The sequence below is a fragment of the Eptesicus fuscus genome, chromosome 17 (assembly GCF_027574615.1).
Source record: "Eptesicus fuscus isolate TK198812 chromosome 17, DD_ASM_mEF_20220401, whole genome shotgun sequence".
In the NCBI taxonomy this organism is placed as follows: domain Eukaryota; kingdom Metazoa; phylum Chordata; class Mammalia; order Chiroptera; family Vespertilionidae; genus Eptesicus; species Eptesicus fuscus.
This window is the reverse complement of record NC_072489.1, coordinates 44,063,928-44,087,758: the sequence shown is the minus strand read 5'-3', so window position 1 is coordinate 44,087,758 and position 23,831 is coordinate 44,063,928. Positions and strand designations below refer to the sequence as shown.

Below are 23,831 nucleotides of genomic sequence, written 5' to 3'. Positions count from 1 at the left end.
AAAGTGATTAGTCAGTCACAATTACATACCCAATCCTTTTTTCCTTAAGGAAGGATAACATTTTCCAGGACTGTTATGACTCAACTGGTCTCAAACTAATTTCTGTCTTGCAAAAGCTGGATTCATCCAGAGAGAAACAACCACATAAATAGAATTGTTTCAGCCATAAATTAGAAGGAAATTCTGCCATTTGCAACAACATGGATGGACTTTGAAAATATTGTGCTAAGTGAAATAAGACAGAGAAAGACAAATAATGTATGATTTCATATGTAGAATCTTAAAATAATCAAATTCATAGAAACAGAGAGTAGAAAGGTAATTGCCAAGGAGCTGAGTGGTAGGGAAAATGGGGAGATGTTGATCAAAGGGTACAAACATCCAGTTATAAGATAAAAAAGTCCTGGGATCTCATATACAGCATGGTGACTAAACAATACAATACTGTATTATATACTTGAAAATTGCTAAGAGAGTAGATCCTTTTAAAATATATATATATTTTATTATTATTATTATTATTTTTTTTTTTTAATTTCAGAGAGGAAGAGAGAGGGAGAGAGATATAGAAACATCAATGATGAGAGAGAATCATTGATTGGCTGCCTCCTGCATGCTCCCTACTGGGGATGGAGCCTGCAACCTGGGCATGTGCCCTTGACCAGAATCGAACCTGGGATCCTTCAGTCCGCAGGCCAACGCCCTATCCACTGAGCCAAAGCAGCTAGGGCAAGAGAGTAGATCTTAAATGTTCTCACCCCCCGCCACACACACACACACACACACACACACACATACACAATTGTAATTATGTTTAAGTGATGAATGTGTTAACTAATCTTATTGTGGTCATCATTTCTAAATATATACACATATCAAATCATCACATTGTATACCTTAAACTAACACAATGTTACTTGTCAATTATATCAAAACTAGTGGCCCGGGGCATGAAATTCGTGCACAGAGGGGGTGTCCCTCAGCCCGGCCTGCACCCCCTCCAATCTGGGACCCCTCGGGAGATGTCCGACTGACGGTTTAGGCCCGATCCCAGGCTCCTAACCACTCACCTGCCTGCCTGCCTGATCGTCCCTAACCACTCTGCCTGCCGGCCTGCTCGCCCCCAACTGCTCCCCCACTGGCCTTCTCGCCCCCAACAGCCCCCCCTGCCAGCCTGCTCACCCCTAACTGCCCCCCCACCAGCCTTCTCGCTCCCAACTGCCCCCCTTGCTGGCCTGATCGCCTCCAACTGCCCCTCCCTGCCGGCCTGCTCGCCCCCAACTGCCCCCCCCACCGGCCTGCTCGCCCCCAATTGCCCCCCCCCGCCAGCCTGATCACCTCCAACTGCCCCACCCCCAGCTGGCCTGCTTTCCCCCAACTTCCCTCCCGCTGGCCTGATCACCCCCAACTGCCCTCCCCTCCTGGCCTGATTGCCCCTAACTGCCTCTGCCTCGGCCCACAACCATGGCTTTGTCTGGAAGGATGTTCAGAAGGTCTCCCAGTCTAATTAGCATATTACCTTTTTATTAGTATAGATAAAGCTGGGGGTGGGGGATGAAATAATATGTAATAGTAAATCTCTAAATAAATAAATGATTAGATAGAAAGAACAGCTTTACTGAAATCAAAGTTGATAGGTATGAAATCCAGTGGTTTCCAAAGGTCAAGGGGGCTAAAGCACCTTCATAGAGTCCTTTGCAGAATGCCAAGAATATAGTGGAAGAGGCACTCTGACTCAACACCCTCTTTGACTCCTTGCCTAATAAATAACATTGCAGAGAGACAAATCAAACCAGAGCTGGAACAGGAATAAATTACATGCTCTCTCTACCAGGACTTTCTAACTTTTTTTTTTCTTTACCATGACCTACAGAAAGAAATACAGTTTACACTGCAACCCAGAACATATACATGTTTCTAAATGAAACAAAAATTTCCCAAAACAATACTTAACCTTATTATGTATGACGCACTGATACTTTCTTTTCTATCTCTTTATTCCCCTCCCTTAATGCCTATAACTTGTACTAGAAAGCAAGGAAGTGCTCAAAGGGGTCATATCAAAGGACCAAAGGGGTTCTCACTGGCCAAACTTGGAATGATTGAGCACCAAAAATAATCATAAATGTAATTAATTAGAAAACACTGAATAAATAAATATTCACAAAGGAGGAACACCTCATTTACGGACCTTAGTGGTCTTTACTTTGAAAATTGGCAATAAAAGGGAAAGAATCAAGCATTTCCCCTACCTTTTTACAAGAAACTGTGATTCATCCTCCAGTGTATGAAGGAAATAATTCTTTACAAAGAGTGCCAGCTAATAAATGTAGAAAGAATGTCAATTAGAAAGTCATCATTCTACAACCTCTACTTAAATAAATGATTCTGGCAAAAATTCATCAGTGGATGATCATTAGGTAAAAGAATAGCCTGGCTTGTGTGCTCAGTTGTTGAGCATCAACCTATGAACCAGGAGGTCATGGTTTGATTCTGAGTTGCGGGCTCCATCCCCAGTAGGGGGCGTGCAGGAAGCAGCTGATCAATGATTCTCTCTCATCATTGATGTTTCTATTTCTCTCTCCCTCTCCCTTCCTCTCTGAAATCAATAAAAATATATATATTTTTAAAAAGCATATTAGAGAACAAGGTATTCAGAATGTGCCAAATTATTAATTCACAGGTTGCTTACTAATTGCAAAGAGAAAAATAAATTTATTTTACAATGAGGAGATACAACAGTCACTACTAGAAGCAAGTAGTCAAACTTAACACCACCGATAGTGTACCTGACTATATGTACCTCCTGTGGTGATATAATATGAAGTACACAGTATCACCTAATGAAGTTTAACCTGAATCAAATTAAGCCTTTAATCCTAAATTCTAGAATACAGAAAATATATGGGCTAGAGCAGTGGTCGGCAAACTGCGGCTCGCGAGCCACATGCGGCTCTTTGGCCCCTTGAGTGTGGCTCTTCCACAAAATACCACGGCCTGGGCGAGTCTATTTTGAAGAAGTGGTATTAGAAGAAGTTTAAGTTTAAAAATTTTGACTCTCAAAAGAAATTTCAATCGTTGTACAATTGATATTTGGCTCTGTTGACTAATGAGTTTGCCGACCACTGGGCTAGAGAAACAAGTAAAATGACACCACAATGACAAAGACAAATCCAGAATGTAGAACATTCTAAAAATAAATGCCCTGGTCTCTTAAAAAAGTCAATACCAAGAGGGGAAAAATAGGGGTAGAGAAAACTGTTGATTTTAAAAGTCTAAAGAGATATTACTATCTAATGAAATGAGAATTTTGCTTGGATATTGGTTTATAAAACCAACTATAGCTATAAAAGTAAATGTGGGGACAAATGGGAAAAAATTTTTTAATCCTCACCTGACGATATTTTGTCTATTGATTTCTAGAGAGAGTGGAATGGAGAAAGGGAGGAGGTAGAGAGTGAGAGAGAAACATTGATGTAAAGAGACACATCAACTGGTTGCCTCCCATACACGTCCCTGTTGGGGTAGAGGAATCCGCAACCAAGGTACATGCCCTTGACCCGAAATCAAACCCGAAACCCTTTGGTCCTGTGGTATATTATTTAAATTTTTGGTTTATTTGAAATTTTCCATAATAAAAATTTGAGGGAAAATGCTGTGCAACCCTTTAAAATGATATCACAATCCACTAATAGAATGCAACTTGCAGGCTGTAAGATATAACTTGTAGCCAATGGTAGGGCAGTCATAATAATATCTTAGCTCTTACATTATCATCAATTTGGAGCCAGTTTTCTTAAGCCTGGGTTTGCCCAAAAAGAAGAATGAACCTTCATGAAAATGCTCCTGTGGGATAAGGCTTTCTTATTCTGCAACCCTTTGTCAAGGGTCTCCCAAGTTTTATATTTTTTCTGCCAATTAATAACTTACTTTATTTGAAAAGTAAAAATAATCAGTAGAAAAAGTCCTATTAATGTCAGGGAAATTTTATTTGTCCTACTTTTAGAGGATTTTTCCCAATTCAGGGCATATTACATTGAAGTTCTTTTGATCCTTTTCCTCTACAATTAATGTCCCCAAGTACCCTTAGCCTCCAGTTCCCAAGCTGCTTTCCAGGACACCTGGAAACAAGTTGCATGGCTGACTGCAGAAAAACCCTTGCTCCCACACCACATCTGGTCCTGCCTTTCCATCAAATCAAATGCCAATTTATTGCCCTCTGATGTACAGTCTATCAGGCTACTTCCTGGATGCCCCCACTTCACACTGAGCCAAAAATCCAAGGCAATAATGTGAGTTCCACAAGCGGGCAAGTAATTGCTCAATAAGCATGAAACAAGGAAAGGTCAGTGTGATGTGTGCACATGTGGCAGCCCTTCACAACTCAACCTACAGTAGTATCAGTGGTAACAGAAAGCTGGTGTTACAGAAGAGCCATGCAATGAGAAGCCAGCCAACGGGCAGCCAGGAGTGCTTGTCCATCTAAGTCCTTTTTTCTTTTTCAAATAATGTGCCCTTAACTTAATCTCTCCAGACCAAAGTAAAGAAACAAAGACCTCAAAACTGGTAAGGAGCATCTTATCACCTAGTTTCCAGAAGCAAACGGGAGAGCTTAAATTAGTTACTGCTCTCCATTTACCACCCTTTTTAAATGAAGTGATCTGAACTGAAATGATATAATCTCCATGTTGCTGTATACCAGGCTCTATCTTTTAATGGGTGCCAGGAAAGACAAATGTACTCACCCTTTCCCTAAACATATTAAATATCACTTTAGAAATTGAAGCCCTGGCCAGTTTTCTCAGTGGTTAGAGCATTGGCCTGTGGACTGAAGGGTCATGGGCTTGATTCCCAGTCAAGGACACATACCTGGGTTGCAGTTTGATCCTCTCTCTCACATTGACGTTTCTCTCTCTCTCTCTCCCCTTCCCTTTCACTCTCTCTAAAAATCAATGGAAAAAATATCCTCGGGTGAGGATTAACAACAAAAAATTGTTTAGAAATTGAGGTGACCAATTAAGTAACTATGAGCATAAAGAGGTGGTTGGAGGGGGCCAGGCTGATAAATAACTCTTTATTATATCTCCTAATCAAAACTGCACATTGAATTTCAAACATTTGGCTTCTTCTGAAACCCTTTTGGCACTTGCCCTGAGTTTGAATGAGTGGAAAGAAGAAAAGGACTCTGCCTGCCTCCTTGTTAAAAACAAAGCAGCAGCTGGCTTTTCCTCTTTTTACTCATCTGACTGCTGTCATAGCAAATTGGGCACATAACCAGAGAATAATTTCAGGCCTTTTTTTTTTTTTTAAATATATTTTATTGATTTTTTACAGAGAGGAAGGGAGAGGGATAGAGAGCTAGAAACATCGATGAGAGAGAAACATCAATCCGCTGACTCCTGCACACCTCCCACTGGAGATGTGCCCGCAACCAAGGTACGTGCCCCTGACCGGAATCAAACCCAGGACCCTGCAGTCCGCAGGCCGACGCTCTATCCACTGAGCCAAACTGGCTTCAGCAATTTTCAGGCCTTTTAAGAGGTGGCAGTGCTAAATAGGACAATGGCAGTGAGATCAATACTAGCAACTTTGACACCCACCACAAACCACACTATCATACCACCCCTAACATCTATTAGAAATTAGGTTCCTTTGCCTCTGCCTTTGAGAGCCAAGCTATTAAGAATACTCCTTTTTTTTTTGACAACCCCCTTTCAGATACATGTAGTGGAAAATGTGCCAGCAGACTAGTTCTGATGGCTAACTATGTTTGACTATTAGAAAGAGAAAAAAAGGAGAGCTGGACCCATTAAGAAACCGGACTATACAGAACTGCTTCTTCAAGAAAGTCTTCATTTTCTAACCGCAAGGACAAATAAATGTTTGGGAAGAACTTGGTTTAGAAATGTCATGTGAAGAGGGTTCAGGTCAGTTGGGGAAGGGCCCCAGTAAAAAGAAATAGCAAAGTAAAGTCATCTAAATACAGGCCTCTTGGAGCTACCTTATCTATATGAATATTCTTTGGGGGGGGGCAGGGAGCGGGCACAGTATTTTTATTTTCTCTAACTATGCTGAAATGCTCATAAGTCTGAGGCCAATCAAGCTACCAAGACTCCAAGGTGCCAAAGTCAGTTTGACTCAATAATCTCCAAACTAATATAGTCTTATATTTTATTGTAGAACAAGAAAGTCAAAAAGGGCACTGGAAACAGATACTTATATAAGTGTGTCCAACCTTGCCTCTTCCAACACTCATCCCATTACATGAATTTGTCTGCCAAATTTTATTACACTTGGTCTTTTAGCCTCCATTTAGTCAAGCCTTGAACAATTCACAAGTTCAACTCCAAGTGGGACAAAGCTAATGACTTATTCAACCTTCTTCTCATGCTGATTAACAGTGATATATTGTTTACTCTACTACTCCCGAAACCATAAGCCCCTACCAAAAAAAATGAAAGTATGCATTCAAATAGTATGGGAGATGAAAACACTAGCAAAATCTTTTCTTTTTTCTTTTTCAAATAATGTGCCCTTAACTTAATCTTTTTCCTGACGGTGACGACTAAAATTTCTTTTCCCTATACCTCCCCATCTTCCAATTGAAACATTAAAATTAAGGTTTGAGGCATCCTTGGGCAGTTTTACTTCTATCTACTTAGAAGTCTATTTCTAAGAGGCCTAGGCCAGAAAAATGTTCAGTTTTAGTTCCTCCTAAAGGTTGGCTTGCAGACTCTGTTTAAATGTTCCCTGCAAACCTCTGGAGGTTACATGGATTCAAACCACCTAGCTCAGAAACTTAATTCACAAAGTTTAAGACAGACAGTACCCTACAGGTGTATTTGTCCAGAATAAACTATATTTAAATAAATTTCTGATATATCTACTTTCTCCAGGCACCTGATTCTCCCTCTTAAACTCAAATACACCATTTTTTGCAGTTCAGATAAGCTCAGTAAAGAAATAGCATATTCCTCAGAATTATTCTATGTCTTTGGCAATATCTAAACTCTGGCAAGAATGGCTTTACATGAGAAAGCCAAATTAGCAAATGTATAAGCTATCATTTTTGTTCATTTCTTTGGCTTGTTTTGTTAACAAAGGTAAGAGTGAGAATAAAAAGATGGCAAGAGATTGCTCTCATTTACTATCATGCATTCCATGCCTGATAGGGAACCATATGGCATAGAGTAGAGGACACAAGGTTAGCCATGGCATGGTCAGCTAAAGCCACTAATCTTGTAAACCAGTGGTTATGAGGCAGGAAAAAAGTTTGCCTGTTTGTATACCATGACAGACCCAATGGCTAAGTGCCTAAGCAAATTGCCTAGCACATAACAGATAGTCTAACAGTATTGATTAGAAGCAATTTAATAAACCATACACAGAAGGTATCCAAATCTTGGTGAATCCCAGAAAGAACAAGTCCAAGAAGCTAAAGCAGCTTCATAGTTACTATACGTGCTTACACTGAACCTCAAGACCACCTTAGTCTTATGCTGAATACCCTCATTCTTCAGAGGCCCTCAAAATTAAAAATGCCTGGCATTAAATCTCCAAAGGCAAACTCACTACCCCACCACCCCCGATATACACACCACTAAGAAGTCTTCCTCAAGCCCTGGCCCTGAAGTCTTTAAAGGCTTTAAAGTCCTAAGAGATGATGCCTTAAGAGAAAAATCTGGTATGACTATTAGACTGTTTAGACTTTTAGACCTTTTAGACTGTTCCTCTCTCTCTCTTTGCTTTAAAGCTAAATTTAAAAAAAAAAGAATTTCTTTGTAATGATCTAAGTTTAAAGACCAAGGACAAAAGCACCCTAAATCTGGAGGCAAAAGACCACAGCCAAACACCACAAATCACAACTGACTAGAGCCCTTTCCATGAAGTTCAGTGGACGAAGGGTACTAGGTTTGCAAACACTTGTCTAGTCTGGGAACAAATAGATCAACGACCACAGACTATGTCAGCTAGAAGAATTCTTCTAAATCATTTACTCTCTTCAGATCTAAAACTAAGAACAATATCAAGTACAGTATCCTGATATTTCACTTTCCCTTCCATCCCTTAGCCCAGTGGTCGGCAAACTCATTAGTCAACAGAGCCAAGTATCAATAGTACGACGATTGAAATTTCTTTTGAGAGCCAAATTTTTTAAACTTAAACTTCTTCTAACGCCACTTCTTCAAAATAGACTCACCCAGGCCGTGGTATTTTGTGTAAGAGCCACACTCAAGGGGCCAAAGAGCCGCATGTGGCTCATGAGCCGCAGTTTGCCGACCACAGCCCTAGCCCATGCCACAGATCTTTCCACAGTCTATCTATGAGACTGAAGATATCTCTAATGTGCAAGAACCCCCACAAGATTACTAGAAGGATAAAAGGAAATGGGTCTTTGGAATCTAAGCCTATGCCAGGGCTTAGAGAGAGGCAGTGGTCCTTCTGCCCCTAAGGCCAGGACACCCCAGCCCTGCAGGCAGCACAGAGTTAACTACCCACCCGGTTTGAGAAGCACAAAGGTACATCACTGCAACATGCCTAACATTTACATTGCCTCTCTCTGCTCATTAAACAGGTTTTGGTTAAATAATGAACAAACTGTATTACAGACTCCGATGAGAATTCCAAAATTATAAATCAACTGGGAAAGCCCAAAGGGGCAGACAGACAGGGAGGGGGGGAGAAAGAAAATATTGACTAATATAAAGGGCGCAGCTTGACAGTGGATATTCCTGCCACACCTGATCAAACACACTCTGTTGGGGGAGGGGAAAGAGAGCAAGAGAGGGAAGATGGAACAAGACAGACTGAAATTTGCATCCGGAAAAGATTAAAACGGATTCTTTGGGGATAGAGAAAATACATAATATATATTACTATAAATGCAAAACTGTACTAAAAGCTAACTCAAATGTCAAAGATTACAGCTTGAATAAATTTAAATATAAAAGCCATGTGCTTCTGGAGTTAATGAGAGAGACATAAAAGGACAAACTGGGCTAGGAGGCTGAACAGAGAGCCTTTTTCTGCCTTTGCTGGACAATGGGTTCAAAACACAGCATCAAATACAGTCAGAGGCTTCTCTCCATAGCTCTGAGCCCGGAGAAAGAATTGGTAAACCCCATCACTTTTCCAATCTACATTTGCTGATTTTTTTAAATTAAGATATAATTCATATTCCATAAAATTCACCATTTTAGCCCTAGCCGATTTGGCTCAGTGGATAGAGCATCGGACTGCAGACTTATGAGTCCCAGGTTCGATTCCGGTCAAGGGCACATGCCCAGGTTGCGGGCTTGATCCCCAGGAGGCAGCCAATCAATGATTCTCTCTTGGTATTGATGTTTCTATCTCTCTCTCTCCATTCCTCTCTGAAATAAATAAAAACATATTTTTTAGAAACTAAAAAATAAAATAAAATAAAATAAAGGGTCCCAGGTTCGATTCTGGCCAAGGGCACAGGCCCAGGTTGCGGGCTTTATCCCCTCCAGTAGAGGGCGTGCAGGAGGCAGCCAATCAATGATTCTCTCTCATCATTGATGTTTCTACCTATCTCTCTCCCTTCTCTGAAATCAATAAAAATATATATATTAAAAAAATTCACCCTTTTAAATTATACAATTCAATGGTTTTTCATATATTCACAGAGTGATATAACCATCACCACTATCTAATTCCAGAACATTTTCAACACCCAAAAAGAAACTTGTCCCCATTAGCAGTCATTTCCCACACCCCTTCAACAACCCTGGTAATCACACATCTTCTTCTTCAGAATAACATCCTAAAAGAATTCCTAAAAGGGGCAGCTGACAAGTCTCACTGGTGGTGAGCTAAGGCTTATCTAAAGTAGAAATACACAAACTTTGTTTTTAGGTACCCTGTATCTTCCAAGTGTAACCTTATCTTTAGATTTGGTATTAGAATATTCTATTACTCTAAATGCTACAAAACATGAAACTGTCAGGCAGTTTGGGCAAATACTGACTATAAATGTGGTCCAGAGTTACATATCTGTAAGAATAATAGGTATGGACTTAACCAACCTTACTAGAGATAATGGACTTATTCCTTCACAATGCTATTAACTCCTGAGGAGTAGATAGTGCTTATATATGTAAATTATTCTCTGACCATTTACAAAAAGAAAAGACATCATTTTGGTTTACTGATGATGTCCTATGAACCACCTATTTCCAACAGTGATATTCTTTTTTAAAAATATATTTTTTAATTGATTTTAGAGAGGGAGAAGGAAAGAGAGAGAGAGAGAAATATCAATGATGACAGAGAATCATTGATTGGCTGCCTCATGCATGCTCCCCACTGGGGATCAAGCCTGCAACCCATGCATGCGCCCAGACTGGGAATCAAACTATGACCTCCTGGTTCATAGGTGGACGCTCAACCATTGAGCCACACTGCCTGGGCACCAACAGTGATATTCTTAACCAACTAAACCAGCAGAAAGCCTAGGGGGGAAATGCAAATAGAAAGCTTTCTTGTAAAAAGAGACCAAGCCCAAATCAGTTTCATGAGTTAAACTGAGTGGAAGTCCTAGAATTCCTGCCATACTTCCTCCAATCTAAATGGTACACCATTTCCAGTCACATGGCAAGGGCAGTCTCTTTAGTTTCTCTCTCCAAGTTCAAAGCCCTTTCCCAGCCTCCTACCATTAACATGCTTCCAAGAAAGCAGTCCTCCTGACACTGCCAATCAAAAAAAATCTGTTCGTTTCAGTAAAGAAACAAGAAATTGGTCATGGATTGCAGAGTCCAGGACCACAGGGGCAGCTCACCCATAAACCTGCTCCTAGAAGCCAACACTGTGTGGGGGGTCAGAACCAATCAGAAGACCATGAAATGCCCTACTCTGAGTCCACTCTATCATTTTTCTCAAGCAGGTAATAAGCTAAAACCCAAGAACAACGGGGCAACCTTGGCTGGCAAAATTTCAAAATTTGCTACATCTGTTGGCCTCTAGAAAGTACTAGCACCTTTTGTCTTTGTCTGGAGAAAAGCTTGGTAACACCCAGGTATGTTCCTAGTACCACAGACAGAACTGGCTCCTCAGCACATTCTGGTTTTATTAATTTCAAAGAGCAGATAATGTGGATTCCTAACCCAAGGATGTAAGAAAGTTAGGCAGCAGATTGAACTTTGGTAGCTCTCACATGGTCTAAAGCAGTGGTCGCCAACCGGTCGTCCGAGGACCACTGGTGGACCATGAAGTCCGAAAGGTTGGTGACCGCTGGTTTAAGGAAACCTTTGGAGCAGCGGTCGCCAACCAGTGGTCCGGGGACCACTGGTGGTCTGTGAGGTCCGAAAGGTTAGCGACCCCTAGTCCAGAGACCCCAAGTCCTGGACTGTACCATTCACCACAGATATGATTTCTGAGCTTAAGTCTCAGGATATATCAGGATAGAGAAAACAAGTACAGGATATGGATTGAATGGCAAGGATATGTGGCTGTCAGGATAGCAGCACCACCTCAGCTCCTCAATGTCCACAGACTGCCTAAAAGGCCTACAAAGCTATTATAATCTGCCATTTTAGAGTGTTCCCAACCAATACCATGCTGTGTTATAAAATGTTGGCCAAATATTTCCAAATATACTCACTTGTTTAATCCTTTAACATCTATTAGAAAGATAGTACTCTGCACTCTTACCCACCAAAAGGAGTTGTAAATATCTACTCTGTCTTATTGGGATATGTAAGCTTTATCTGTTCAGTAAAAAAAAAAAAAAAAAAAAAAGACAGAAAGAAAGAAAAATCTGTGCAGGCAGTCAATTCTTTCTAAAGCATCAAAGTCACTTACAGTACAGGCCATAAAACAAGAATCTACCTCCTAGTTGCAACATTCACCCTGCTAACTAGCTAACAACCACCTCCTCTATACTTGATCCTTCTTGGCTAACATTTCAAATGGTCTTCAATAAAGTGGAATTTGCTCCTTTAAAGAAAACATTGTAGTGAATCCTTAGATAATATCAGCCCATGTTTAGGAAAAGTAAAAAGGAAATTTTCTCCAGATATTCTTCTACATTCCTCATAAAAGGAGAAAATGTATTTGTTTATTGTTATGTAATTTGCAAAAGCCTAAAAATGATTTCAATTGTGGTCTTAGATATGTTACTAGTTGTCCATCCCTGCAATAGTTCTTTTCAAGGATAATACATTGCAAAAGTCCTTTACAGTCAAGAGTAACACAGATCTGAGGCTTTCCCTTTTAGTCTTTATCACCCCTGTTGAAAAACCCAAAGGTGTTGAGTCTTGCCTCCCCCACCCAAAACACATGTATATATCTATATATATAAAAGCCCAGTGACCAGAACGGTGGAACAACTGGAACAACCGGAATGACAGGTAGCTATGACGTGCACTATGGCAACCAACCGGCCTGATCCGGGTCCGGATCAGGCCAGCCCAGCCCCCGATTGGCCCCCAATACCCTAATTGGGGCCGGCTGGCCAACCGCCCACGGCCCTGCCCCCACTGCCGGCCCTGCCTAATGGGCCCCCATTGGGGTGGGCCGGCCAGACCCCACCCGTGCATGAATTCGTGCACCAGGCCTCTAGTACATATATAAGGCAATTCCTGTGTACATTCTCCTCTAATTGCATGAACAGAAGCAATATAGAACAGGGCACTAAAGCAGACATCAGGGGCCAGAATTCTAGTTTTGACTCTATCTCTTTTTTTTTTTTTTTTTTTTTTTTTTTTTTTTTTTTTTTAATATATTTTATTGATTTTTTACAGAGAGGAAGAGAGAGGGATAGAGAATTAGAAACATCAATGAGAGAGAAACATCGATCAGCTGCCCCTTGCACACCCCCCACTGGGGATGTGCCCGCAACCAAGGTACACGCCCCTGACCGGAATCGAACCCGGGACCCTTGAGTCCGCAGGCCGATGCTCTATCCACTGAGCCAAACCGGTTTCGGCGACTCTATCTCTTGAGATTAGTGTGACCTCAGCTAAATCACATAAAATGTCTCTGGGCTTCAACTTCATTCATAAAATGAGACTATATATGCCATGCCTCCCCTACAGGGTTATGTAAAAGTTCAATAAGGTAATAAACATAAAAATGGATTTAAAATTTTTAAACATATAAATATTACATAAGCTTATTATCATTAGGGAAACATGGTGGGGGGAAAAGGAAAAAAAGATTCTGGAACACACAAAGATTCAAGATCTGTATTACAGAGAGCTAAGGCCCTAAAAGCAACAATGACTTTCTATAACAGAAAGGTTGTTGTTGTTTTTTAATATATTTTATTGATTTTTTTTTTTACAGAGAGGAAGGGATAGGGATAGAGAGTTACAAACATCGATGAGAGAGAAACATCAATCAGCTGCCTCCTTCACACCCCCAACTGGGGATGTGCCCCCAACCAAGGTACATGCCCTTGACCGGAATTGAACCTGGGACCCTTCCGTCTGCAGGCCGACGCTCTAGCCACTAAGCCAAACCAGTTAGGAAAACAGGAAGGTTTTGTTGCAAATACTAAAAACTTTATTTGTGCCACCAACTTCCTACCTTATGGCATGCATAGGTAGACAAAGAAAGTAGTTCAAACCAAAATAACTTATTTATTACTCACACAATGAAAGAAGCTTATAATTATATGAATGCTGATTCCCACTAAAGAGGGATGTCCTTTTAGGAACTCAAGGAAAAGGATCAGCAATACAATAAGCCAGGGGCAATCTATACTCATGACTCAAACCTGGCTTGCAACCTGTTTTTTTAAGGAAAATTTGATTTATCACTCATTCACTTAAGTATTATCTATGTCTGCTTCCGAGCTACAATGGCAGAATTGAGTAGTTACTATGGCCTGTAAACCCCAAAATATTTACTTTACAGAAAAAGTCTGTCCATTCCTGCAATAGTTCTTTTCAGAAAAAAGTTTTTCCATCCCTGCAGTAAATCAAACACATGTCTTTTTTACCAAGATAAATAATCTTACATACATGTGAGGACTTACCGGTTATGCTGTTTAGAACCTCCTTTAGATGACTGAAACTATGCAACAGAGGATCCCGTTCTTCATCCTGCAACAAATAGGTGTTGTTTTTTAAATCATTATCAGACACAGAGGAAAAAGGAAACAAAGGAGAGATCAAGGGCTCTTTCTCTGAATCCAACCAGAAAATCCAGTAAGTTTTTATTCTTAGGAAAAGAAAGTTAGTAAACATTTTTTCTAGTTCCTTAATCTCTTAATTCATAGAGGTCCTCTGGGCTTACCTAAAATAGTAAATCCTGAAGTATTAATCTACACCATGACCACAGCCCTCAAGCTACCATAGATTGCTAGGTCCTTTATATTTGCTATGGTCTGAATGTTTGTGTCCTAAAAGCTTACATGTTGCCTGGCCAGCATGGCGCAGTTGACCTGTGAACCAGGAGGTCACGGTTCGATTCCCAGTCAGGGCATATGCCTGGGTTGCGGGCTAGGTCCCCAGGAGGCAGCCCATCAATAATTCTCTCTCATCATTATTTCTTTTTTATTATTATTTCTTAAATATATTTTATTGATTTTTTACAGAGAGGAAGGGAGAGGGATAGAGAGTTAGAAACATTGATGAGAGAGAAACATCAATCAGCTGCCTCCTGCACACCCCCTACTGGGGATGTGCCTACAACCAAGGTACATGCCCTTGACTGGAATCAAACCTGGGACCCTTCAGTCCGCAGGCCAACGCTCTATCCACTGATCCAAACTGGTTAGGGCTCTCATCATTGTTTCTATCTCTCTCCCTCTCCCTTCCTCTCTGAAATTAAATATATATATATTAGAGGCCCGGTGCATGAAATTCATGCACGGGGGGTCCCCTCAGCCCAGCCTGCACCCTCTCCAATCCGGGACCCCTTGGGGGATGTCCGACTGCCGGTTTAGGATAGGGCCTAAACCAGCAGTCAGACATCCCTCTCACAATCCTGGACTGCTGGCTCCTAATCGCTCACCTGCCTGCCTTCCTGGTTGCCCCTAACTGCCCCCACCCCGCCAGCCTGATCGCCCCTCACTGCCTCTGCATGCTGGCCTGATTGCCCCTAACGCCCGCCCCCCACCAGCCTGGTCACCTCTTATTGCCCCCCACCACCTGCCTGGTCACCTCTTACTGCCCCCTGTGCCAGCCTGGTTGCCCCCAACTGCACTGCCCCCGCCAGCCTGGCTGCCCCTAACAGCGCCCCTCACTGGCCTGGTCGTCCCCAACTGCCCCCCCTGCTGGCCTGGTCGCCCCATGCAGCCTGCTGTTCAGTCGTTTGGTCATCCCTCACTAACCCCCCTGCCAGCCTGGTTGCCCCATGCAGCCTGCTGTTCAGTCGTTTGGTCGTCCCTCACTAACCTCCCCCGCCCCCCGCTGGCCTGGTCATAGGCAGACATCTTGTGAGGGATGAGGGTCAATTTGCATATTACCTCTTTATTATACAGGATAACTTACATGTTGAAATACTAATGCCCAATGTGATAGAATCAGGAGGTGGGGGTCTTTAAAAGGTGGATGAGTAGGTCATGAGGGCAGAGCCCACATGAATGGAATTAATGGCCTATAATAGAATCCCAAGAGAGCTCTCTTGCTCCTTCCACCATGTGAGGACACAATATAAAATCAGAGACCCAGAAGAAGACCCTCATCTGACCATGCTGGCATCATGACCTCAGACTTCCAGGCTCCAGAACTGTGAGAAATAAATTTCTGTTGTTTATAAGCTACCCAGTTTGTGGTATTTTGTTATAGCATCCCAAACAAACTAAGATATATAAACTGAGTGGCCAGATTATTATGATCTCTGAATGCATAATAACCTGGCCACTCAGTGTATATCCTATATAATAAAAGGCTAATATGCAAATTGTCCCCTCAACCAGGAGTTCGACCAGCAGGCAGGCTGGCCAACCGCCCATGTCCCCTCCCCCTGACCAGGCTGGCCAGACCCCACCCATGCACGAATTCATGCACCGAGCCTCTAATATATATACTGAGTGGCCAGATATTATGCGTTCAGAAATCATAATAATCTGGCCACTCAGTGTATATTATTCTCTCTTCTTCTTCATATTCATTATATAACCACACATGCTCATTTCAAAGACATTCCTGACTCTACTCTCACTTCTAAAACAACCTATTTTTATAAATGAGCATGAGAAATTTCCAAACACCAAGTTGAAAATGTCTAAACTATTTTTTGCAAAAATTGTTTTATACAACTATACAAAAAATATCCTTAAACATATGTATACAACAAAGAAAGCCACCTTTATAACAGGTAAATTTCTTATTCATCTGATTGGCAAGATATGGCCTATTCTATGTATAGAAGCTTGATGAATTCTCAAGGAATACCATCACCAAGCCATACTCCATGTATAAATAACTAAACTAATTAAATAAATGTGATAGCCCTAGAATATAAGGAATCTGACATTTTTAGGCATTTTAAAGAAGTCCCAAATACTAGCTTTAAGTTATTTACAAAAAATAGTTAGAAGAAGAATGGTATCATCTTTTAGGCCCCAGAGAAAAAAAAGGCAGCCTGTAAATTTGACATTAGCTGGAATAAAACAGGAAGTCCTTGATATCAAGAACAACTCTGAGCCCTGACCAGTTTTTCTCAGTGGTTAGAGCATTAGCCTTCGGACCTGAGGGTCTCGGGTTTGATTCCCAGTCAAGGGCACGTACCTCAATTGAAGGTTTGATCCCAGGCCCCTGTTGGGGCTCATTCAGGAAGCAACCAATTGATGTGTCTCTCCGACGTCAATATTTCTGTCTCTGTCTCTGTCTCTGTCTGTCTCTCTCTCTCTCTCTCTCCCTCCCTCCCTTCCACTTTCAAAAAAAAAAAAAATCAATGGGGGAAAAAATATATCCTCTTGTGAGAAAAAAAAAGAAAAAAAAAGAACAACAACTCTGAATTCCTACTATCCTCATTATTACTGGGAAATTGATTATTGTTTTAACTATGCACAGATCCCTAACAACAAATCAGTGACCAAGCTTTCTGCCCATTCCCCACTTACCAATGGAATATGGGTGCTCCATCGGGCATTTCGTTTGATGGCCCCAACCACAATGTTAATCTCCCCTTGAATGATGTAAATATTCTTATCCACCATCCTGGCAAACCTACCAAAACAGTTAAGAAAAAGGTATAGTTAATATTTGCTTACCCAGAGCATATCCATGCTTAAATCAGTACTTGGTAAGGTTATAATTATAATTTAACTTTTAAATACCAAGATTTCTAGAAGTTCAACATACAATTCAAAACACATCAATCCAGCCCTGGCTGGTGTGGCTCAGTAGGTTGAATGTCAGCCTATGCACAAAAAGGTTGCAGGTTCAATTCCTGGTCAGGTCACATGCCAGGGTTGCAGGCTCGATCCACAGTAGGGGGGTGTGCAAGAGGCAGCCAATTGATGTTTCTCTCACACATTGATGTTTCTTTCTTTCCCTTCCTCTCTCTCTAAAATTAATTAAAACTTTTTTTTTTTTAAGCATCAATCCTGCCCAGTGGGTGTGGCTCAGTGGTTGAGCTTCAACCCAGGAACCAAGAGATCACTGGCTCAATCCCAAGTAGGAGACGTGCATGAGGCAGTCAATAGATGATGTTTCTCTATCATCAATGTTTTTATTGTTCTATCCCTCTCCTTTCCTCTCTCTCTAAAAATCAATTTTTAAAAAAAGCATCACCCCTAACTGGTTTGGCTCAGTGGATAGAGCATTGGCCTGCAGACTCAAGGGTCTTAGGTTCAATTCCAGTCAAGGGCATGTACCTTGGTTGCGGGCACATACCCAGTAGGGAGTGTGCAGGAGGCAGCTGATCGATGTTTCTCTCTCATCGATGTTTCTAACTTTTCATTCCTCTCACTTCCTCTCTGTAAAAAATCAATAAAATATATATATTTTTTAAAAAGCATCAATCCAGAAAAGTTCTCAAAGGTCCCTCAACAATCTCTAGCAAACATGTAAAGTTCTTCAAAGGTGGGGTAGGGGCTCAGTGAAGGGGGGGCAATGGGGAGAAATGGGGGACATCTGCAATACTAACAATAAAAAAAAAAATCTTTCCACCCTAACCAGTTTGGCTCAATGGATAGAGCGTCGGCCTGCAGACTGAAGGGTCCCAGGTTTGATTCTGGTCTAGGGCATGTACCTTGGTTGCGGGCACATCCCCAGTAGGGGGTGTGCAGGAGGCAGCTGATCAATGTTTCTCTCATCAATGTTTCTAACTCTCTATCCTTCTCCCTTCCTCTCTGTAAAAAATCAATAAAATTTTTTTTAATCTTTCCTATGAGGCCTTTAGATATGCAGATATATCTGTGTTGCTAGTTTATTAAAGATACTAGAGGCCCGGTGCATGACATTCGTGCATGGGGGTGGGGGAGTTCCTCAGCCTGGCCTGCACCCTCTCGCAGTTCAGGACCCCTCAGGGAATGCCCGCTCTCCAAGGGGTCCTTAGCGCTGCCACGGAGGCAGGAGAGGCTCCCACCACTGCCACCGCGCCCCAGCCGTGAGCCCAGCTTCTGACTGAGTGGCGCTCCCCCTGTGGGAGCCCACTGACCATCAAGGGGCAGCTCCTGAGTTGAGCATCTGCCCCCTGGTGGTCAGTGCACATCAGAGCAACCGGTCGTTCCGCCATTCAGTCTACTGCATATTAGCCTTTTATTATATAGGGTACTTCAGATCTTCCCATTGTTCTTTTTTTATCCACTCAATAAAGTAATAATGAAGGTTCAAGTTAAAAGAAAAGAATGAAGGCTGGCCCAGCGGGTATGGCTCAGTGGGTTAAACATCGACCTATGAACCAGGAGGTCATAGTTCGATTCCCAGTTAGGGTATGGTCCAGTGGGGGTTGTGCAGGAGGCAGCCAATCAATGATTCTCTCTCATCATTGATGTTTCTATCTCTCTCCCTCTCCCTTCCTCTCTGAAATCAATAATATATATTATAAATATATCAATTATATATATAGGTCAACTTATATACTACATCCATTCTGCCACTAAAACTGGACAGAAACAGTAATACAGCCTTGGAAAAGCCAAGTTTACTTGCTTATAGGAGGAAATCTCTAATAAGCAGACCGAAAGGTAGACTTTTGTAAAGCTACTTCTATATGATTCTCTGAAGTAAAACTGAAATATTATTTTAGTATTTTAAATGCTCCCAATTTAACTACCACTTAACTACCATTTTCTTTGCTGCCTAGAACAGCACTTAGAAAAGATATTTAATTCTTTCCCCAGGTGAAAATATTAAAAAAAAACACAAACAGAGCTTTGACAGCTATTGGTCAGTGGTTAGAGCATTGGCCCGAGCACCAAAGAGTTAAGGGTTTGATTCCTGGTCAAGGGCACACCTGGGTTACAGGTTTGACCCCTGCCCCAGTAGGGGAGTGTGCAGGAGGCAACCAGTTGATGTGTCCTTTTCACACCAATGTTTCTCTCTCTCCCTCCCCCACCCCTTCACTCTCTCTGAAAATCAATGGAAGACGTATCCTCAGGTGAGGATTAACAAAAACAAACAAACAAAAACACAACAGAATTTCTTCTTGGCATATAGAAAACCCTAGGGGTATGTAAGACCAACTCAACACTTTCCATGATTTAGAAACCCTTCTTAGAAAGACAAAGGTAGGGATGTTGGTGTATACAGTTAGACAAACATTTGGATCAGGCAAAAGGAAAGTTAAACAGTATAGATAAGGGAAGAAAAAATTCCAGATATTTACTTACTGAGCACCTACTATGCATAAGGCATCTTACAGAGTACTAAGGACACAAAACAAATAAGACATGAAAACAGCTGTCAGACATATTGTGTGTTATCACTTATGTAAAAATCAACCCACCGTACACAAAATACTAAATTTTTGTTTTTGTTTGTTTTTGTTAATCCTCACCTGAGGACATTTTTCTTTTTTCTTTTTTAATATATTTTTATTGATTTCAGAGAGGAAGGGAGAGGAAGAGAGAGAAAGAAACATCAACGATGAGAGGGAACCATTGATTGGCTGCCTCCTGCACACCCGCTACTGGATTGAGCCCACAACCCAGGCATGTGCCCCTGACGGGAATGGAACCCGGGACCCTTCAGTCCACAGGCTGATGCTCTATCCACTGAGCCAAACCGGCCAGGGCTGAGGATATTTTTCAACTGAGTTTTTTAGAGAGAGTAGGAGAAAGAGGGAAAGACAGAGAGAAATATCAATGTGAGAAAAATACACCAATTGGTTGCCTGGGCTGGGGAGGAGCCTGCAACCTAGGTACGTGCCCTTGACCGGAATCGAACCTGGGACACTTCGGTCCACATGCCAACGCTCTATCCACTGAGCCAAATCGGCTAGGGCTAGATTTTTGTTTTTGAAAACATGCAATATTTGCCCGGCTGATGTGGCTCTGTGGCTGAGCACCAAACTATGAACGCGGAGATCGCAATTCCATTCCGTCAGGGCACATGCCTGGATTGCAGACTCGATCCCCAGTAGGGGGCGTGGGGAAGGCAGCCAATCAATGATTCTCATCACTGATGTTTCTATCTCCCTCTCCCTTCTCTCTGAAATAAATAAAAACACATTTTTTAAAAAATAAAAAACATGCCGAAACCGGTTTGGCTCAGTGGATAGAGCGTCGGTCTGCGGACTGAAAGGTCCCAGGTTCGATTCCGGTCAAGGGCATGTACATTGGTTGCGGGCACATCCCCGGTGGGGGGTGTGCAGGAGGCAGCTGGTCGATGTTTCTCTCTCATCGATGTTTCTGGCTCTCTATCCCTCTCCCTTCTCTCTGTGGAAAATCAATAAAATATATTTAAAAAAATAATAAAAAATAAAAAATAAAATAAAAAATAAAAAACATGCAGTATTTAACACATAGTAAGATATAAAGAGTAACATAATGGTCAGTATCCAGAGTAAGAATAGCACAACTGAAGTCTCTATTTGTGCTCCCTAATCATATCCTACTCTCTTTCATCCATAGGTCCCACTATTCTAAATCTGATGCTGTTTTATACTTTTACTTCATTGGTACGCATCTTTAAACAATAGATAGTATTATTCTGCATAGTTATACTTTATATAACTAATATGTTGTATGTTCTGCAATTTTCCCTTTTCCCTTAAAATATTATGTTTCTGAGTCATCCATGTTGTTAAATGTACTTAATATATTTTATACATAGATAGATAGATAGATAGATAGATAGATAGATAGATAGATAAGCAAACATAGAATAAAAAAGTCTGGGCAGATGTACTCCAAATTCAATAGTTATCTCTAGAGAAGGTTCTGCAAAATCTGGGTATATTCAGAAAATATTTTAGCCTATCTATATGTTTTAATATACTATAAGAATGTATTAGTGTACATTTCTGATCATGAGGCATTTATAGAGTTTAGTGGGATCTAAAAGTAAACTGAACCAGATAGAGAAAAAAATGAATCCTGCCCTAGGTGGTTTGGATCAGTGAATAGAGCATCAGCCTGTGGAGTGAAGGGTCCCAGGTTCGATTCTGGTCACGGGCACATGCCTGGGTTGCGGGCTAGGTCCCTAGTAGGGGGCGTACAGGAGGCAGCTGATCAATGACTCTCATCATTGATGTTTCTATCTCTCTCCTTCTCCCTTCCTCTCTGAAAGCAATAAAAATACTTTTTTAAATGAATCCTGCAAGTAGCTCCATTTGCATATTTTGTAGAAGACAGGACCCCTAGAAAGTGAGAAATATGAAAAACACTACACTAAAGAAAAAAATAAGTGGTACAAATTTTGTGTAGGCCCATAACACCTCTCCCAATCCATAAGCATCTAATACAAAGATGCTGGATTGGTCACACTATCTTGCAAAGCATATCAACTCAACAGGACTCAATGTAAGTCAAATTTTATTTTGCCCTAACCGGTTTGGCTCAGTGGATAGAGTGTCGGCCTACAGACTGTCGGTCCCAGGTTCGATTCCGGTCAAGGGCATGTACCTTGGTTGCGGGCACATCCCCAATATGTGCAGGAGGCAGCTGATCGATGTTTCTCTCTCATTGATGTTTCTAACTCTCTATCCCTCTCCCTTCCTCTCTGTAAAAAAAAATCAATAAAATATATATTTTTTAAAATTTATTTTAATGACAATTTAAATAAATAACTAGGTTAGTCTCAGACTATCTGCTTTCCAAATGGTTTAGGCACACAACAATGTTCTTTTCCTGAGAAGATTCAGAGATGAGAACATACAACATATTTTTTCTGAGAAGGAAAACCAAGAAGAAGAAGAAATTGGAAAATAATTTAAAGGATCAATAAAGATAAAACCTTTAGTATCCTTCCTTCCTCAAATTATTTAGGCAAGATGAGTATGTTCTATATCTCTGGAAGGATTTTTGCTTAAATTTATTTGTATTGATTTTACAGAGAGAGAGAGAGTGAGGATAAGAGAGAAACATTGATCAGCTGCCTCCCACATGCACCCTGACCAGAGATTGAGCCTGCAACCTGGGAATCCATCTGAGGACTTTGTGGTGCAGGGACGATGCTCAACCAACTAAGCCATACCAGACAGGGTCTCTGGAAGGATTCTTAAGAAACTGCTAACAGAAACTGCCTCCAGAAGAAAGAACTGGGAACTGTAGAACAGGGTTGATAGGAAGACTTACTTTTCTCTGTATGTTAATTTGCACCTTCTGAATTTTGTGTCACATACAATATTGCCTATTATCTATTTTTAAATTTTAATTAACTGCTTTTTTAAATGACTAGGCTCTTTATAAAAGTAGTTGTGCCCAGCTGGTGTGGCTCAGGAACCAAGAGGAGCACTAAAGATGTAGAGCGTACAAGGTTTCCAGAGCTGGCCAAGGAACACACCATAGTTGTGCTTTATTGAAAGTGACCAAGAATTACTGTACTAGTAAACAATTTACTGGGCTCAAGAAATTTACTCAGAGGGTGGAGGTAAGAGAAAGTCAAACCAGGAAAAAGGCCGGTGCCCTGACGGGACACAACTGGAAAATCCTCTCAAACCTGATAATCAGGTGACCAATGTACCTCAGCTCTACCATAGCACCTCCTCCCTCTGGAGATTCTGAGTTTATCCCAAGAACTATACCCAAGACAAGCCACTAAGGTATGTCCAAAGCTGTTCAAAGATGTCCCTTCTGCCAGGTAAGAGATGAAAAATAAAATAAGGCTTCTCTCACTCATCCTTAAACAACTTAGGGCAGTGGTCGGCAAACTCATTAGTCAGCAGAGCCAAATATCAATAGTACAACGATTGAAATTTCTTTTGAGAGCCAAATTTTTTAAACTTAAACTTCTTCTAACGCCACTTCTTCAAAATAGACTCGCCCAGGCCGTGGTATTTTGTGGAAGAGCCACACTCAAGGGGCCAAAGAGCTGCATGTGGCTCACGAGCCGCAGTTTGCCGACCACGGACTTAGGGCATCCAAAGTATAAAGGTGACAGCTGGCAGAGTAGGACCAAGATAAAAAGTTAGTCTGTGTGATTACTAGTATATAAAGAGAACCACAGTCTCATAAGGCCTGTCCATCTTGTGTATCAGGGGTAATCATCCAGTTATGGGGCAGAATCCACCTGCAGAGGTTTGCAAAAAATTAACTATTGCCAACAGTTTCAAACCCAATGATCTGAAGTTCTAGTTTCTTCTGAAAGAAAGGAAAAGTTAGCATACTATGCCCACATTCTAGTATACTACAGTCCCTACTACATCCTAATACATTCCCACCTGGCTCACTTCACTCATTTACATTTACCTGCTTGATACTCAGTCATTTGAGTTTGTAATCCCTGTTTTATATATAACAGCAACAAATC

The 23,831-nt window shown here is 41.3% G+C and overlaps 1 protein-coding gene across 2 annotated transcripts in view; it reads right to left on the bottom strand.

The window, feature by feature from the left end:
- Positions 1 to 23,831, bottom strand: part of GBF1 (golgi brefeldin A resistant guanine nucleotide exchange factor 1) — a 123,223-nt gene that overhangs the window by 95,756 nt on the left and 3,636 nt on the right. For both annotated transcript variants that reach the window (XM_054729210.1, XM_054729211.1), the window contains exons 2-3: positions 17,036 to 17,141; positions 14,000 to 14,066 (exon numbers count right to left, since the gene is read on the bottom strand). In XM_054729210.1, the coding sequence (XP_054585185.1) occupies positions 14,000 to 14,066; positions 17,036 to 17,131 (163 nt within the window). In that variant the 5' untranslated portion in view covers positions 17,132 to 17,141. The remainder of the gene's footprint in view (positions 1 to 13,999; positions 14,067 to 17,035; positions 17,142 to 23,831) is intronic.